This window comes from Pempheris klunzingeri, chromosome 15, assembly GCF_042242105.1.
Source record: "Pempheris klunzingeri isolate RE-2024b chromosome 15, fPemKlu1.hap1, whole genome shotgun sequence".
Lineage (NCBI taxonomy): Eukaryota > Metazoa > Chordata > Actinopteri > Acropomatiformes > Pempheridae > Pempheris > Pempheris klunzingeri.
The window spans coordinates 16,391,667-16,409,657 of NC_092026.1; the positions used below are offsets into that span (position 1 = coordinate 16,391,667).

The 17,991-nt window shown below is 43.7% G+C and overlaps 1 protein-coding gene across 1 annotated transcript in view; it reads right to left on the bottom strand.

Moving 5' to 3' along the window:
• Positions 1-17,991, bottom strand: part of LOC139214169 (cadherin-24) — an 82,896-nt gene that overhangs the window by 6,713 nt on the left and 58,192 nt on the right. Inside the window, exons 6-9 of the mRNA XM_070844932.1 lie at positions 10,722-10,978; positions 9,440-9,576; positions 6,715-6,836; positions 3,419-3,536 (exon numbers count right to left, since the gene is read on the bottom strand). Coding sequence (XP_070701033.1) covers positions 3,419-3,536; positions 6,715-6,836; positions 9,440-9,576; positions 10,722-10,978 — 634 coding nt within the window. The remainder of the gene's footprint in view (positions 1-3,418; positions 3,537-6,714; positions 6,837-9,439; positions 9,577-10,721; positions 10,979-17,991) is intronic.

The window sequence follows — 17,991 nt, forward strand, 5'->3', positions numbered from 1 at the left end:
ATTGTAAGTGATCTTAAGGAGCAGGCGAGGACAATAACAAGGGTGGGAGAACACACAAAGGAAGGAAGTAACAGAGATGAGAGGAGACAACGGAAAAATACAACAGGAAAGGATGAATGAATAACGTGACAACAATATAATGTCATAACAGGGGAAGTGGGAACCGAATATCATCTAGTATTTTACGTCCTTAGAATGTCCTGGAGATTCTTTTACCAAAATACAAACAAATTGAAGGGGGGGAACAGACACATCGTGGCACAATGAAAATACACACCGGGATAACAATGACACCAATTTGAAACAAATAACAAAATGAAAGTACTGTCCCCGTCTCTACTGCAGCCACACTTTCTGATTCATGGCTACCAACTGGCTACATAACATTTATGAATACTGCCTTTATATCCATCTGCGTAGCATTACTGTCCAAAACAAAGACTCGGCTCATACCTGTCCTGACTGACTGTTCCAGTATGTGCAGAACAGATGCCAGTCTGAAGAAAGCATCAGCATCGTTTTACATCATGTTTTCCGCACATGGAACACGACATAAATCCACAAATTTTTTCATTTGTTTCAATAACAACAGGCTCACACGGCAAATTTAGGACAGAGAGCAGCAAGAAGAAAAGGGCTGCTGTAGAGCCTCTGTTGGTCTGACGTCTCTTACTTTTTGGCCAAAAGAGCTGTGAAGTGTCTGTGTGGGAGATATTTTTAGAGTTTTCCTCAAAATTAAATTTACGAAAAAAAATCAGGCCACAGATAAGAGGCCACATAAACATAGATTGGAAAATATTTAATTATCGTGAACAGCGCTGCAAAGTTGTATAAACATGATTCAATTGTAAAAGCAATTCTTCTCTGATCCAGATCACAGATCAAATCATTATAGTTTTAACAAAGCAAATAATGTAGCATGCCTTTGTCAGACAAGCTGTCCATATTAGACGAGAACATGTTCTTCTTTTTCTCTGTTCCACTATTGGATGACACATCAAAGATGCCTTTGATTCCACATGTCAGTGAGTTTATCCTCCTGATCCACAGTCCAACCAGAGCAGGATCACTCCTCGTGGTTTTTGCCAAGTTTAGGAACAATTAGCAGGCCAATTGTGAAAATGGCAGCCAGTGAGGACTTAGCTCATCAGCTACTTGAATTACAAATCATCTACAGTAGACAGTTTGTGGGTACCAGATAACTGAGGATGTGTGCACAGCAAAGGGGCAGAATATGCATATCAAGATACGTGAACTTTCATTTAGAAACAGAAGAATTAGCTTAAACTTGCACCAATCAATAATCTTATAATAACAAATAATGTGTAATGTGGAAGGGGTCACTCGTACTGCCGAACCCACAGAGAATAATCACCCAACACGGCAGCTCCCCTCCGGGCTAAGCCCCCAATTGTTCTCAAATCCTACAAATACCTGTTTCCAGCCTCTGCAGCCTTTTTCCAGCTAAAAATGTCTGATAGAGCCATGGCGCAGTGTCTGCTCAGCTCCAAACCCCTGACAAGGTTAGCCACAGGCTGGTGAACATGGTGTAAAAAGGGAGGGAATAATGGACATTTTCCAGGTGGGCGGGAACATGGCTTCAGATAAATGCTAATGTCGCTTTGTGCTTGCTGACTGTGCGAACAAGCTATTAACATGTTCACCATATCCACGTTTTAAGGTGATAATATACGTTTATGGTAATTATATGATACAAATGGACTTGCTACGGCTTGGTACTTAAATGATATCTCTACCTACTATGACACGTGAATCCAACCAGCTACATCGGACGTAACAAAGATGGTTTCTGACCACTTTTCGGGCAACGTTTTGCTTATGGGTGCTTATGGGCAGGTTGCACCAGAGCCCCCTTCCTGGGAAAAAGGTTTCCCTATCAATATATCATTCCAAACATAAATATATAATTTTAAATACAATGCTTAGTACTCCACACATCAGCCCTTGGTACAAGTGCTTGTGAAGGGGAGGCGCTCTGTGTGCCAGTGGTGGCTGGCCTCCAGTAAGTGGCTACTTTGGAGATGTTAGCTTCAAACAAAGGATATGGCGGACATTTTGTGTCTTGCTGTGAGGCTGAGAGGAGTTTTAGGAGATTTAAGGTTGGCTGTGGCGGGCTCGGTGCTCTGATCCACCTCCCGCTGTTCACACATCGACGTGTCAGCCAGTCTCGATGGTCAGGGCCAGAACATGAGCAGCCAAGACCTTTTTAAAGCATTTTTTAAAACAAATATATTATTATAATGATAATAGGTATAGTGCTTTTGGTGTCCCCTTCAGGAACCGCTCTTAATAGTTTTTTATGTTAATTATTTTGGGTTATATTTGTTTTGGTCTGTATTTCTGCCAGCTGCAGAGGGCACTAATGCACTCAGCTGCCTCTGCTTCATGCTATGAGTGACAGTCTGTGGCTGTAATGAATCAAAAGGTGTAGCAAAAACAGCAAAAGGTGAAAAAAGTGCTTTATGTTTTATTCAGCTTGTTTGTTAGACCTCAAGAATACAAACATGTTTTTCTATTTTTTTTCTGCAAAGAGGTGATGTGTACTTGCAAAATTATATTTATGCTACAACTATTTAACTTCATTTACAAAAAAATGTGAATGTGATCTAATATAAATAATGTTTTGTAGATGTGATTTTTGGACAGTATATATTTGTTGGTAAATGATTTAACATATTTTATTTATTAGGTTAATCAAGCAAATGTAATCCCTTATGTGTAGGGTTAGATGCTTAGAGCTACAACTAATCAGTAGTAGATTATTGCCTTGAATTAATGTCTGAAAGTGTGTTTTAACATGTTTGTACTGCACTGTGTGTGTCTATGTTTGTGTGTACGTGCACTCTAAACACAGTATGTGTGTGTATTTGTGGAGGAGAAGGGGCCAAAGACATCAGTCCAGACAGAGAACGCACTAGAAACAAATACTAAGTAGCTAAATTCAATTGAGTAGAAGTGAATTAAATAAAGCCGTTCTGATTTCTTGAAAAGCTTTTTATTGGAAACAGTAAGTATATGTGGTTGTAGGGAGGAGAAGATGGATGTATTGGATATGGGAAGGCAAACAAGAGGGATGGATAAAAGAGGGGAAGATAACAAAGCAAAACAATGGGGCCACCAGAGTTGGGAGATGGATGGTTGAGGAGAGAGGCAGAGACAGGAAACGGGAAGGCGGAGGTAAGGAGACGGGGAACAGGCGCAGGGTTTGAGAGGAGGGTAAAAGAAAGAGGGGAGTGGAGAAAAGACGAAGATGGAAAGAGAAAGGTGGACAGAAAATGTGGGATTAAGAGCTTTAAAAAAAAGTGGGGGAAAAATAAGCGTGTCTGCCATGGGAGCAAAAAGAAAAAGAAAAGGGAATTAAGAGAAATAGAGAACGAAGGAAAGATTGAGTGCCTACCACCGCTGTCCCTGACGCTGAAGTTGAGGGCAGCGCTGGACTCCGGAGGGATGCTGAAATACACAGTGCTGTCATTCCCGCCCTCATCTCTATCAATCGCCCGCAACACCTGCACCACCTGAAACACAGAGATAGAGAGGAGAGCAGAAGAGACTGGGTGAGGGGAGGGTGTGAATGTGTGTGTGTGTGTGTGTGTGTGTGTGTGTGTGTGTGTGTGGAGGGGAGAAAGCACACAGAGCAGGGAGATGAGAAAGAGAAGCTAATGGGAGAAACAGTTACACGAGAGCGCTTAAAGCTACAAACCATTAGCCGACGTCAGCAGGAATCAAAACAAGCCAAACAATTAGTATAGAGACACAAGCGAACTGTGTCTGATACTCACAGCGAATAAATAACTGTGTCTGACGTGAATCGCTTTTCACAAATACAGTGCAGCGCGCCTTTCAATTTAGTAATAGCATCTACGCAAGTCTACAGTGGGAATCCTAACAGAATTAATCTAAAAAAAAAAAAAAAAAAAAAAAAAAGAAATCTCCCGCAGCCTAAGCTGATGGGTAATTTCTTTTTAATGAAAAACTCCGGTCGTCATTATGCAAGACGTACTTTCAGAAATGCTTTTGAGTGCTAGATTCGAGGCTGAATGCAGGGATGAAGGGTGCCACATGCTCTCAGAGTTAGTCGGTGTCTCTAGGCCTGGAAGATTCGTTATGTACAGTCGTGTTATACTCATCAGTTGCTGCGTGTGAATATTCAAAAGCATTTTGGCTAATGACTTGTCATACAGACGCGCTAAACAACCCGAGCGCATTCAAAGATATCATAATCTTTCTTTCTTTCTTGAACTGTCTCCCGCTCGCTCACATAACAGTATACACAAACACAAACATGAACATCACAGGCAGAAACAAATCAACGGCGTTGCCATAGAATCACAGATTTAGTGGCGAAACAACAAAGACGCAAGCAGAGCAATGACAACACCGGCAAAAAACAACAGATGGGCCAAGACGGCAAATTGTGGCATTGGAGCCAGCGTGGAATACTGAGGATGGAGGAGAGGAAAAAAAGAGAGCAAAGGACGGTTTCCGGGGAGAGATTGAGGAGCACCGAGACGATTTTTATAATTGAGATAGGATCAAGTAAGAGTACCATGATGCAGAAAAACAGACAGGAGCACAAATAAAGCAAGACGGATGGCGGGAGGGAGGGAGGGAGAGAGTCTGAGAGGAGAATCGAGTTTAATTACAATGTGAATAGCTGCTGCGTTCTGATAACGGGCCATGGAGGATTCACCTGCCTCCATGGTGAATGGGTACACTGCAGCGGCATGGTGCCATATCTGAAGAGAGCGTCGTGCTACTGCACTCTATATGCTCCTATACTTGAACAGACACGGCTTTGTAGAATATGCTTCCTTATTTGAATGAAAACAGCTTTGATGACTGTATGTTTCTTTATGGGGGGCATCACCGTTTGAAACTAATGAATCTGACTCTTGACAGCTGACAGCGTGGGCCCTGTACATTAAGTAGTCTGCAATGCTTGTGTTTTTTGTCTGTCATAGTAATAATAATAACAATAATAATACCCATGGTGGCAGCTTTGATTCAGATTACTTATGAATATTTGTACATACTTTATTTATGCCTGTAGTAGCTAGAATATGCTTTATGTATGGCATACAAAACATGTTGTGCATAAATCATTAAGAATACAATATGCATGCAAGTATAAATCCATGATCTGTATAGAAGTGGCGATACTGAGGTAAAACAAAATGTACAAAAAACATTGCTTTATGTATTTTGATAAATGCCATGCCAGCAGCTGTGTGAGGCTGTACTATAGACTGTGTATAAATATGGAGGACAAGGTCGCCGCCTTCTCTCGCCGAACAAAAAGGAAGCAAAATATCCTGCATTCTGCTGCTGCCATCCTGTGCTGGTGATGTCAGCTGGAGTCTGTGCTGTGGTGTGTGTGTGTGGGGGGGGCAGGAGCTGGGAACACCACTGTGCAGGATCTCGCTCCGAGCACTGCCGTCACGCAGTCACAAGTTAGAGTTGGCTGTCAATCATGACACCCCACCCACCCCCCTTTTTTAATAGCATCAAATAACTAATTAAAGCTGAATCAGAAAGATGACCATAAAAAACGTACATAAGTGTGATAAAACTACCTAAAAAGACAGAAACCATCTTTAGGAAAAAAGTATTTCACGTGTACTTTGATTTTTTTAGTTGGCTTCATGACCTACACTACAGCCAGCTACCAGGGGGCAATTAAGATGTTTTGGCTTCACTTTTGGGGAGCTGCCATGTTGTCGATCTTTATAAACAGTCTATAGGCTCTACTTTGGCATTTAGCTTTGAGCTAATGTCATACTAACAAGCCCACAAAGCCCATGCTAGCTGGCCGATGTTTAACAGGCATTTTTAATATTACATTAGCATTTAGTACAAAGTACAACGGAGGTGGGTGGTGATATCGTTTGGTCATACCAAATACCACACTAAATCAGATTTCACTGCAATTCAATGTGGAGACAGTTCTCAGAAAAACACAAACCATCATGGCCGCATTAGGGGAAAGGTCAGGGGATTCCTAAAGTCATTAGGATTCATCCTCTGGGGACTACCTCTTAACATCCACCACCCGCAACAACTAAAAACGAATTCAAGCCCAAAATGTGTAGGAAAATGTATTTCTTTGATGGCATTAGATGGACATGTTGAAAAAACTCCCACTGCAAACAGCAACTCATGTTGATCCACCCGATGCCCACCACCCTGGATCCACCCAGGGCACTGACATTGGTCACAAACTAAAAATGGTCTGAGTGCAACACATAAAGCCCTGTTCCAGTGCAGCAACATAATGGCCCCTAACCTCGTGAGGCTTTGGTGTTACGTTCTTTTGCATCCTCTTGACAAATTAGGATCTTCAGCACTGCTGACACCCATTAAAGTACCTAGAAGTTGCATTTAATATCAGGACAAGAGCAGCGTCAAAATGTACTTCCAGGAAGTTGGTGGTTGCAGAACAACATGAACGTGTGACAATGGCTATATGTCAAATTATATTTGGTTATGTTCCTGCAGTGGAAAAGGATGGATACGCTGCACCAATTTGCTTGCTAGGATTGTCCCATTTTCATACAGAAAAAAAAAACTTGTTTCAGCAGAATAATTTGATAGATACAGCGAAGTATCATTTTTTTGCACATAAGGGATTGAAAATGAAAAGTTTTGGAACAGAACTGATCATTAACATCAGAGGTCACTTAAACACATACTAACCTGCCCGATGGAGGATGAGTCGCACATCGCCGTTGAGTACTGCCTGTCCAGCTCTGGTGCATTGTCATTCAGGTCTAATGTCTCTATTGCAACCACAACTCTGGACACCTGGCTGGGATTGTCTGAAAGAGCCAATCAGAAACAGGCATGTTAAAAACACAGCTCTCTGAGACAGCTGTGGCTGGAAAAATACATGAATACATTCTCCCAATGTAACAAGCACAACTGAGTTCATACTCTCACACACACACACACACACACACACAGACACACAGACACACAGAGGTGCACATTTGCACTCCATTAAAGCCATTCACTTGTCCTTATATGGGAGATCAAGCATTTCATTTGTCCAAAAACTTCACTCAGATCACTAGAGCACGCACAATTGGCTAAATATACAGTAGTGCATTTGGTTTCATTTGGCTTGTGTTACAGCTCACAGGCTCCCAGCTGGAGTACGACTGATGCTTCCATAGCAGTCAAAATTTTCCACATCAAACTGTTCCGTTCTTAGCCAAAGCATCTCACAGCTTCAAGAGTGTGTGTGTGTGTGTGTGTGTGTGTGTGTGTGTGTGAGCATCCGTGTCTGTGTGTGGTTCTAAGAAAGAGAGTGAAGAAGCAGAAGAGGGATGTAGAAAGCAGTCAATCTGCATGCAGTTACACAAGGGCGCAGTTTAAATGGATTGGCAGAGGGTCTCCCACACCCCGTTCACTTGGATATGCACACACTCGAACATGAAGTTCTCACAGCCACGCTTGAAATGCACAGAGTCACACTCTGAGCTGAACATTCACCGTTACATTTTAGGCCGCTCTTGTGTAGGGCTCAGACACAATCCTGGCTCACCAGCACACATCTTCACTCATTTATCTAAGCACGGGGCTGCACTTTCTATAAACTAAGGCACACATGTGCGCGCACACACACACACACACACACACACACACACCATGTTAGAGCAGTAACACTGTGTCATGGATGACAGCAACTGGTTCCCATCGCTGAAAAGCTGAAAATGAGCTCTTGCTGTAATGCCACTGGGTGAGCTGGCCTGCCCGTGGCCATGGCAGGGCTCCTACTGTGCTTTATGTCAACACAGCCTCCAACAGTCTGTTTATTAGATAGAGCTCATTATTCAAGACAGGCACTCACTGTGTTGCCTCCACAGTTCGACCGACACTGCTGCCACAAGGAGCCCTGAGTAGATTTTAAGTAAAGATTAACTTTGTCCAAAGCAAGACTTGGCAGGAAAACAACTTCCCTTCCTTGCACACAGCGGCCAGCGGACAGCGTTCTCCAACAATGCTTTCAGTTTTACACCAAGCAGTGTGATTGAGTCTTTTTAGGACAGAGGAGATGATCCCAATTATGGCTAGTGACCCACCAAAAATGACTATTAGAAGTCAGGCAGGATTTAGCAGGAGACTGGTGTTTATTTTAAACTGAACACTATACAGGTTAGGTTTAGGCACAAAAACTGATTGATGAAGGGAAGATTGTGATTGAGGTTGTTATCTGTGTACCCAAAGTCTGATACATCTTATTCCTCTGAAATCTATTAAAAGCACTTCACGGAGGGATGTGTTCTTTTCTATATGGTGAATATGGGTACTGCAGTCAGACCACCGTGCACCTACTGCCATTAATACTCAGCAGAGCGCCACATGAGTACTGACTGGTGGCTGAGAATAGTCCCCAACAATAATAAAAGTGACTCCTGTTACAGTGGCTAAAAATCTGTTCTCAAAAAACTTTTCATTCATAACCCTTTTTATCAGTGGGAGACAATGGGCTTGGGAACGAGTGCCACAGACAGGTTAAGGTGGAAAGTATTGAGAGATGCACTTATGCATTGTTGGCTTTGGTCTTTTCACGGCATTTGTAGACAATAGCTGAAATACAGAGTACTGCCAGCCTTATCCTTAATTCTCATGCTGTCAGTGCAGTCTATGTTCTCAACCACCCCACCACCACCAGCATCAAGGCCACAACAATGGCTCTTGAGGGGCATCTCCCAATAGCTTATAGGGTTTTACCACTATGAATTGATTGATGCATTAATATGAAGCATCTACGTTTCTTTATTCCTGACCTTGGAAATAGTAGTTGGCAAAAACAACCTCACCTTGATCATGATTGAAAGCTCCCCAACAGTTACTAGATGGACCTTGTGATTGTCCTTTCATCTGCACTTTCCCTGATTGAAATAGAACCTGTGAAGAGCCTCGGGGTTCACTGAATTCAGGGATCCTCAGGTGGAGACTGAAAGGTGTTTACTGTTCTGCTTTGCAGCCACAGTGTGCCTGTAGAGCAATGGCCGTTTTCGATTTGTTACTTTAATTCTTTCTTTCCAGTTGAATCCTTATGAGAACAGATCTATTGCAGCATCAGATAACTCACACAATATAGATCGATTGATTCTCAGACACGCTGTAACAAACTGTTTGTGGCGCCAAACAGCATTCCCCTCATGGCTTGATGATTCGAGTGCTAAGCCGCTTAGTGAAGTGCATCACACAGTGGATACTGTGCTTTACAGATACCGTACAATGTACAGTTTACACTTCCCTAAACCTCTTACACTCTAATGCTCATCAGGGGATGCAGGTGTCAGTGGTGACAAAGCGCTGGTTTCATTGAAGAGTTTTGGCTCTAAATAAAAGACACGGGGGATTCTCTAAGCATGTCTCAGTGTTAAGTGTACAAAGAGTGACCTCTGACCTCTCTGGGTGGCGATGACGGTGATGTTGTGCCAATGCTCGCGTTCCCGGTCCAGTTCCATGGCTGTGGTGATGAGGCCGGTGTCTGGGGTGATACGGAACAGAGCCTCGGGGTCTGACTGAGGATCAATGGAGAACCTGGAAGAGCGAGAGCCGGGTGGGAGAGACATAAATGTGGTGAGAGAGGGAAGGTAGACGTTAAGTGAAATGAGGAAGGGGAAGAAGAGTTAAGGGACGAGGCAAGCTGAGATGCCGGTGGGGTGCAGAGTGAAAGACGCAGACAAGGCAAGTGTGTGAGGGAGCGATAAGGAAGTCTGCATTTGAACGGCCAAAGAATTAATATAGGGAGATTATCGCAGCTGATAGAAGCTCTTTTGAAGTGCCACCGGTTATCGAAACATCTCTATGAATATACCAACTATCATTCCTCACCACACACTCACACTTAGCACTTTCGCCATTGCTAATTGGGACACGGTTTTCTGTGGTTGTTACAGACAAATCACTCACCTCCCTCCTTGAAGTAGTTTGAGACAAAACACACAGCGAGCAGAGCAGAGAAGGTCGAACCTAAAACCTTCTGTGATTACTGTCAGCTCGTGGGAACACTGAGTGGGCATTTGGTCGGCTTATGTTTATTTGGTTTAGCTCTTACTGTTGTCTTGTTTCTTTTAGTTGAAGAGCTGGGTTTGAATTTCAGTCCAAAAGCTCTATACAGTATATCCCTTGCTTATCAATGTTCATGCCTGACATTCAACAATCAATAAAAAACAAACACACAAACTCAAATCCTATCCTCTAAAGCATTAAATAAACAAAGAAATATAACTCTCAGCACCATTAAGCTTTTTTTTTTCTTTAGCAGTGAAACTTTGATATAGATAAAAAAAAAAAGCATTATTGTTATGTATTCATAAACTGTATCTGCTTAAAGGAGCATTTTGGGAAATCAGGGGAGGTAGCGAGCCTGTCTGCAGGTAACAAAACCTGCCTCCCTGCACCTCTACGGCTCCCTGATCTTCATGGTATGTCTACTTTTTTAATCTGTACAAAAAGAGCCAGCAAGGAAGCAAATAAGCATATTTGTCTGATGATAGACTGTCCACAATCCTCAATATGTGCATTTAGGAACAAAGTGCTTTAGTAGCTAAAGTTTAAAGCTAAAGTTTAGAGTTCACGCCCAGTTTTTCTTTCTGTTAATCTTTACTAGCTACATTCATAGGACAAATGAGGGCACTGCTGGAATTCTATATTCTATCTGAGGACGGAGTCTATTACTGTACCTGATATTGTTGGTGAGACCAGTATCAGGGTCCACAGCGCTGACCCGGCCCACAGTGCAGGCTGGAGGGCAGTTTTCAGACACGTCCATGTGGTATCGGGCTCGGGAGAACCTCGGAGGCTCGTCTGCATCCAGCACTGCTACTCTGATGGAGGCTCGGTCCTTGAAGGGGCCTCGACGCAAGAAACGAGGGTCCACTATGGGGTTGAGGACCTCCACGGAGAAGGAGTAGGAGCTCCGGCTCTCATAGTCCACCGCCTGGGGAGGGCGAGGGAGAGGGGATGAGGGAGAAGGGTAAAAAAATGCTTTATGTAGCAGTGCATAATCGTCCAAGGTTTAGACATACACTCACTGCGAAATGAGTAATGGTGACACTCTTTAATCGCAAGAAATTATGCAAATGTAACTGTTACAAACATCAGAGCCAATGAACTGCTCTGCGCTTTCATTTGGTCCAATTCTCACACCAAATTTCCCACAGATGACTGCTAAATTACATATCAAAAGCAGAGAGATGGCAAATAATGAATTATTCCAGCATATAGCAGTTCCCAGCAAATAGAGAATTGTCACATCCAAAATCAGCTGAGAATGACACGGAGTAAATAATGCCACGGTCACCTTACATGTTGTGACGTTTGGATATTTCGCAGGGATACTTTGAAGAATGTTTGTGGGTGGACGCTTAGATGGTGGGATATTTTGTGTGAAGTGGGAAAAGACATGCATGAGGTGTCGATGTTACAGCATTGGCAATGACATTCCCGACGCTCAAAGAGTTGAAAGGATTCTTGAGACGCTGATGTAACTACATGTTGTGGTGCTGGTTGGCTAACGCTTAGAGTGGATGTTGCTGTGGTCTTGACACGTTAACTCGAGAGATATATAGCTTTAGGGTCCACTGCCGGGAAGTTGAATGTTTTGCTGTATCTGTAGGAGCTGTATAAGATTAGCTGTGCTATCTACATGCAGCACAGATGGATGTGGGCATGTGCTGCAGTACTTGGTTTATTTGCATTGAACAGTTTGTCAAGCTCCAGTATTGTTTAGTGCTGCGGTGCTGGCAGCACACTTGGAGCTGTGTTGGTGGGTAACTGGCAGGTACAGTAGTGTGTTTTGTTCTAATGTTACAAACATGTTGGAGTGGTTTCAGGCCATGTGAGACACTGTGGGAGTGAAACTCGGACAAACTTGTGTTTTTGCGAACATGCAGTAGCTTCGCGCTCAGGGCTCATCTTCGGAGGCAGCGCTGGCCGTCTGCTGCGGTGTCAACAAATAATTCCCATAAATAAAAGATTTTCCTACGATAAAACTAAAAACAAAACCATACAGTTTTTCATAAAAATGTTTCCCTTGTTTATCATCTCCATCACCATGGCGACTCTACTATTGCCATGGAGACCCGGCAATGAGTGTTAAAAATTCTTTTGTATCCTTGCATCTATACAGGTAGACGAGATTTCATTTGGGATAGGGGCTCAGGCCGCGGTGATTGTTTGCTACAGAGAAGTTATGAAACCTATTTGTCTGTGGTGTCTGTGTGATTGCGTGCCTCCCTCCTACCAGGTGCCGGCTCTGAAGCAATGAGATAGCCTCTGATCGGGTTTGCCGAGATGATTGTTAGCGAGGGCAGATGTACATGCAGGTAATCACGTACTTCCGCTGTCTCACATACACACACACACACACACACACACCCTGACATTCACCTGCTGTTGATTAAATTTTAGGACAGTGGCATGTTTGAGTCTGGCTCAAAATACCTGTTTGAGCTATTTTTCTGTGTGACTGTGCATGTGCGTGTACTTGTGTATGTGTGCAAAAACAAGTGGTTCTTTTGAGTGCGTCTGTCCTCAGATCCTCTGTCAGTGTGTGTGCGTCCTTAAACTAAGTGTGCATATGAATCATCTCAGTGTGATTGGCACAGAGAACCATGTTGGACAGAGGATAAATAGGCTCCCTGACTATGCAGAATATTCGCTGTCAGATTCAAACAAGAAAAAAAAAAAAATCATTTTGAGGATCCCAGCGGCAGTGGGAATATTGATATCCTCTCACTTGCGCTCTCTCCTTCCTTTCTGATCTCTCTTTCTATTTCTCCGTCTCTTTTCTTCCCTCTCTCTGAGCTGAAAATCAGCGTAAACTGCTGTACAGAAAATCAGCAGTTTTAGAAAGAGGTGAAGATTGATTAGAAATTATGCAGAGAAAAGGGAGAATTGAAAGACATCAAAAAGGAGGCAATTTGGGGAATATCTCTGCAGGAAAAATAAATAAACAAGAATAATTATCTGTGGAGATGGTGTGTGTGTGTGTGTGTGTGTGGGATGAGATGGGATGGGGGGGGTTAGGTGAGTAGATGGAGGGAAAAGGTTCCCTGACAGGGTCCCCGTTACAGGGAGAGAGAGACAATCTGTCTGAGGAGGAGAGGTGTCACTTACACTGTGAGCACACACTCATCACCCCCGCCCTCCTTCCATCTAGCACTCCATCATTGCACTCCCCCCTCCTTCGCTACCTCACACACTCAATCAAACCCCCCCATAGCCCCCACCCATCTTTTTTTTCCCCTTCAGTGTGTGTGTGTGCAACAGGGCACCAGTGCTCACACACCACACACACACGCACCCTCATTCCCACTTACAGGGACCACTAACCACACACAGACCCCATCAGTTTGCTGTTTATCTACCTTTTTGTGTTTTTCGGTCATGTGCACGTGTGTGAACGGATCGGAACGTTAGTCACAAATATTGGCAAGCACACAGTTGCTCTGTTGGCTCATGTGGAACTTACACACACACACACACAGACAAACACTCCTCAAGGAGCTTAAAGAGCCCCCCCCCCTTTAACAAATTCATAGCATGCATTCGAACCCTGACACACAACACGATCCCCACATTACCCTGTGAGTGCTCCCGCTCCCGCCCCCCCACACAGTTCACTCATATCATCGCTCCGGTGTTCATCCATCTCTCCAGCTGTTTAACCGGCCCGTTTCAGCATTTTTCAGCCGTTTCATTGCCTAGATATGACATCTGACGGTCAAGAAATGGCTGGCGTTTCAGTTGCGCCACCCAAAGCATTTTTTTTCTTGAAAGGTAGTGATAGTGACTTCAGTCTCCCCTGAGTCTAACTGAGGGCCAAGACTGTGGCTCACAGCTGTTTGAACTGCTAGCGTTATCTTAGCCAGGCTGCAGCAGAGGTAGTGCGACACATGAATGGTAGGGGAGGTGTAAATTTGCCACAAACACTTAAACAGTGGTCAACACTGTAAACCTCTAGCTTACAACAAGTACAGGTGGTATTTCTACTACTGTAATATTTCTACAGCTGCAATTCTCAGTCTTTCATACCCCAAACTGTCCACACTTAGAGTTGTTTTATTTATTGTGTTTATACTGTATGTCAGGGGGTGGGGTGTATTGAGGGCTGGGGGTACATTTTTCAGAAATTTTGGATTACAGGATTTTCTGTGGAAAAACAAAAATAAGTTCTGTTGCAATGCGCATTATGAATAGGACCAGGATCAATAGATAGTGTAACAAAGTGACTGTGAATGTAATTTACGAACACAAGTGGATTTAATGTGAAGTCATTCTGTAAATACACTCTCCTCCTATGACTTCCTCCACTTCAATTTTACATATTTTCTACTGCTTAATGCTGAAATATGCAATAATTGACTGACGGTTTGAAGATTTAATCTTGCGCTCTAGAAAATTGTGTCTCCAGACGACCGGTATTTGATTATTTCCACCCAGTCCAGTCTTGCAGTATAAAGGGTGGTAAACTCCAATGGTTCAAGTCTCATGTGTGACCACTGTCAAAATAGTTTACTTTATGTATTTATTTGTAGACTTAGTTAATATTTCATCAGTTTTCCGTTGTGGTTTGGTTCGGTTTAGGCACCAAACTATTTGGTTAGGTTTAGGACAATCATGGCTTGGGTAAAAATAATAAATCAAATGCAAAGATAAAAGGCAGGGTAAATTAAACAAACAGCCACATTGTCTATTTACACCTAGGTGCAAATAGCATCTGCCTTTTTAAAGTTCGACCAACACATGAACTGACACTGACGATAATCCTTAGCTGCAGCCCTAGTGCATGCTTACACTCTCTCTAGTGCAATCTCTAGTTAATGTTGCCCTCCTCTTAAACGCACACACACACACAAACACACACACACTCTACAAGTGTCACCTTCTCCTATCCTGCGGTGCTCCCACAGTCCGTTTTGAAATTCAAATTACTCTATACGATTTCTCTTTTAAATTCACTTCACACTTAGCAGAAATTAATAAAATAACCTGCATGCTACACTGGCGATACATAATACATCTCTACTCAAAGAGGCCAGCACAGGGACACATGCCCAACTGACTGAGTGGGAATGTGTGTGTGTGTGTGTGTGTGTGTGTGTGTGTGTGAGTACAGTAAATGTACATTGCAGAGCAAGGCTTCACATCGCTGAGGTTGTGCGTCTCCATGACTGTTCTGCAATTTATGGAAAATAAGAAGATTATGTCAGTGTGTGTGAGAGCAGATGAACATAGGAACACTTGTGCTCGCCTATGAGTGTGTGTGCGTATATATGGTCTGTCGTGCTTGTGTGTGTTCGGCGCCCTGCTGTCCTTGGCAGCTTGAGTCCTTTCTTGATTTTGTGCATTCTAAATCAAGATCATACATCTCATTTGTCTGATGGCAAACGCAGCTTTGGACATTTCTGCCAACACGCACAACTGCAGAGTTGAGAGAACAAAGACTCTTTTAAATCTCCTTTTTGACTTTGTTCTTCCTCTGCCGCCTTCTCTTCCCTCTGTCACTTGTCTCTTGTCTTCTGTCTTATTTCTCTCTCAGATGTCCCATGTCTTCCTTTTTTTTTTTCGACATACAGTACGCGCAAGACATTGGTCTCTCTTTCTCTCTGTCTCTCTCCATCTCTCTCTCCCTCTTTCTCCCTCTGAGGAGATTAACACAATCTCTCCTCCGCGTGAGAAAACAAACACAGATAATCCTGGGCGCGCTGCTGGCGTGTGACCGAGGATTAGCCAGCCGTTTTAAGTGAGAGCATATGGAAATAATAACGGCAAACTGACACACGCGCGAGCTAGCTTGTCCCCCAGGTAAGAGGAATGAAAGGCGCACAAATAGCAGGCTTACACAGCTCGCAGCACCCCGAAAACATAGCTCAGAAGGGAACCTCCTGAATCGGGATACCGCTGGATTGGTATTAATGATGTTGTGACATGCCTTGTGTTGCATCTAGTGATCCGACTTTGTTATACACGTGCTATTAAATAAAGTATACACGTGTAATGAGGTGTTGGAAAATCAGGGCATTACCCTGGTTTGTTTCTAAAGTTTCTTTGCTGCATCAGTGCTTTTAAAAGCTTTCCCAATCAAAACGCACTGAGCCTTTATTAATTCATCTCATGTCTGATTTGCATGTTAAGTGTCTGCGTCCATCAGCTTAACATGATGGCAAGACTTTGTTCGTCTTTCCCTTTTCTTCTAATTGCTCCTCATTGTAGCCGGTGATTAGATTTTGATTAGTTTATTGATTTCAAGGAAACCTCAAACATCAGCCACCAGTCTGGGCTTCCACGTGTGTTACCCTCTGGCCATTAGGGGGCACTGCTGCAGAGCAATGTCAGGCAGCTACTGTACTGGAGAGTGGTATGCTAATTCTTCAATTACCTGCTACTTAGACTGTGGCCTTGTTCACATGCTGTATCATAAATCTATTAGCAGCAATATGTACATTCATTAACGGCAATATGTAGTAAGTAAATAATTGTGGTGGAGCAGAGCTGACCGGTCAGGGTAAAATAAAGGATGGAGAATAATAGAATAGAAATAATAGAATAAAAGTCCAGAAAATAAAACAGAAGACAAAAAGGAGAGGAAATTAAAACTAAATGGATGAATAGTCCGTGTGTGTATCTTTTAAAATTATTTTGTCTGCAAGCATCTGTGTCATGTGTGTGTCTTTCTATCTGCCTTTATATATACGTGTGTGTGTGTGTGTGTGTGTGTGTGTGGGAATTTGAATGAAGCAGACCTGAGCTGAGTCACAGACAAACAACACACGGTCTGACATGGCCTCCAGACAAACTGGAGCAAGGATGAGGAGAGAGACAGAGAGAGAGAGAGAGAGAGGGAGAGGGAGATGGGTGCAGAGGCTCTATGTGTGTGTGTGTGTGTGTGTGTGTGTGTTTGCGTTTACTTGCATTTCCGCTTGTGTGTCTCCCTGCTCTGAATATTTGGACATGTGCAGGGAGATCAGACAGAGACAGAGTGAAGAAAAGCAGAGAGACGGTGGGGTGATCATGAGAGGAGGGGTTTGGGGTGGTGTGGTGTGTGTGTGTGTGTGTGTGGGGGGGGGGGGGGGGGTAATTGGGGAAGAGATAGAGGAAGAGAGAATGGGAGAGGAATCTTTTTATTGCTGGGGGTCTCTGTGGGACTGACAGTAAATAAGCAGTGATAAGCAGCAGGCAGCTTCAGTCGGCACCCTGACTTGCAGGCTGTTAATGACCCAGCTTCTCTTGCGTGTCCCTGCCTCACCCTCGCCTTTCCGTGGCTTCACCATGCTCTCTTCCTCCCTCTGCTCATGGGCACGTCTTCCAGCCTCCCTCGTCTTCATCTGTCTCATTCTCTCCGTCTGCCTTCGCCTCCATTTTGTCGCCACACATTCCCGCTCTGTCTCGTTCCAGCTATCTCCAAACTCCTTCCTGCAGCTCTCTATTGACTCTATTTCTTCCTAATCTGCTGGTAAACCTCCACTCCCCCCCGCACACCCTTCCCCCGGCTCAGTCTCCCACCCATCTTCCATCCAACACATCATTCTAAAGGTGAATGCGAGCGCAGCTGTACAGCATCCTTCGCCATCCTTAAATGACTGATTGCGCCTCTTAGCAGCCCCCCCCCCCCCATTCCACATAGTTTAAACACAGGGAGCTGCAAGGTCAAGTGTGTTATATTGATGTGTAGCTCTGTATAGATCTGTATGGTTTACCAGTGCTTGTGTAGGTGTGCATCTCTGCTCTGTGTATCTGTGCTTGTGTGTGTGTGTGTGTGTGTGTGTGTGTGAGGGAGTGTGAGGGAGTGTGCTTCTTAGATCAACGGTTAAAGAGATTCAGCCCACAGCAGCAAGATGACCAGCAAGGTCAAGGCCAACTCTGTGGCAACACAAATTGTTCCGCTTGGAAATCCTTCCTTCTCCGGGGGCACGCAGATCATCTCATTCCCCTGTTGAATTCTTCATA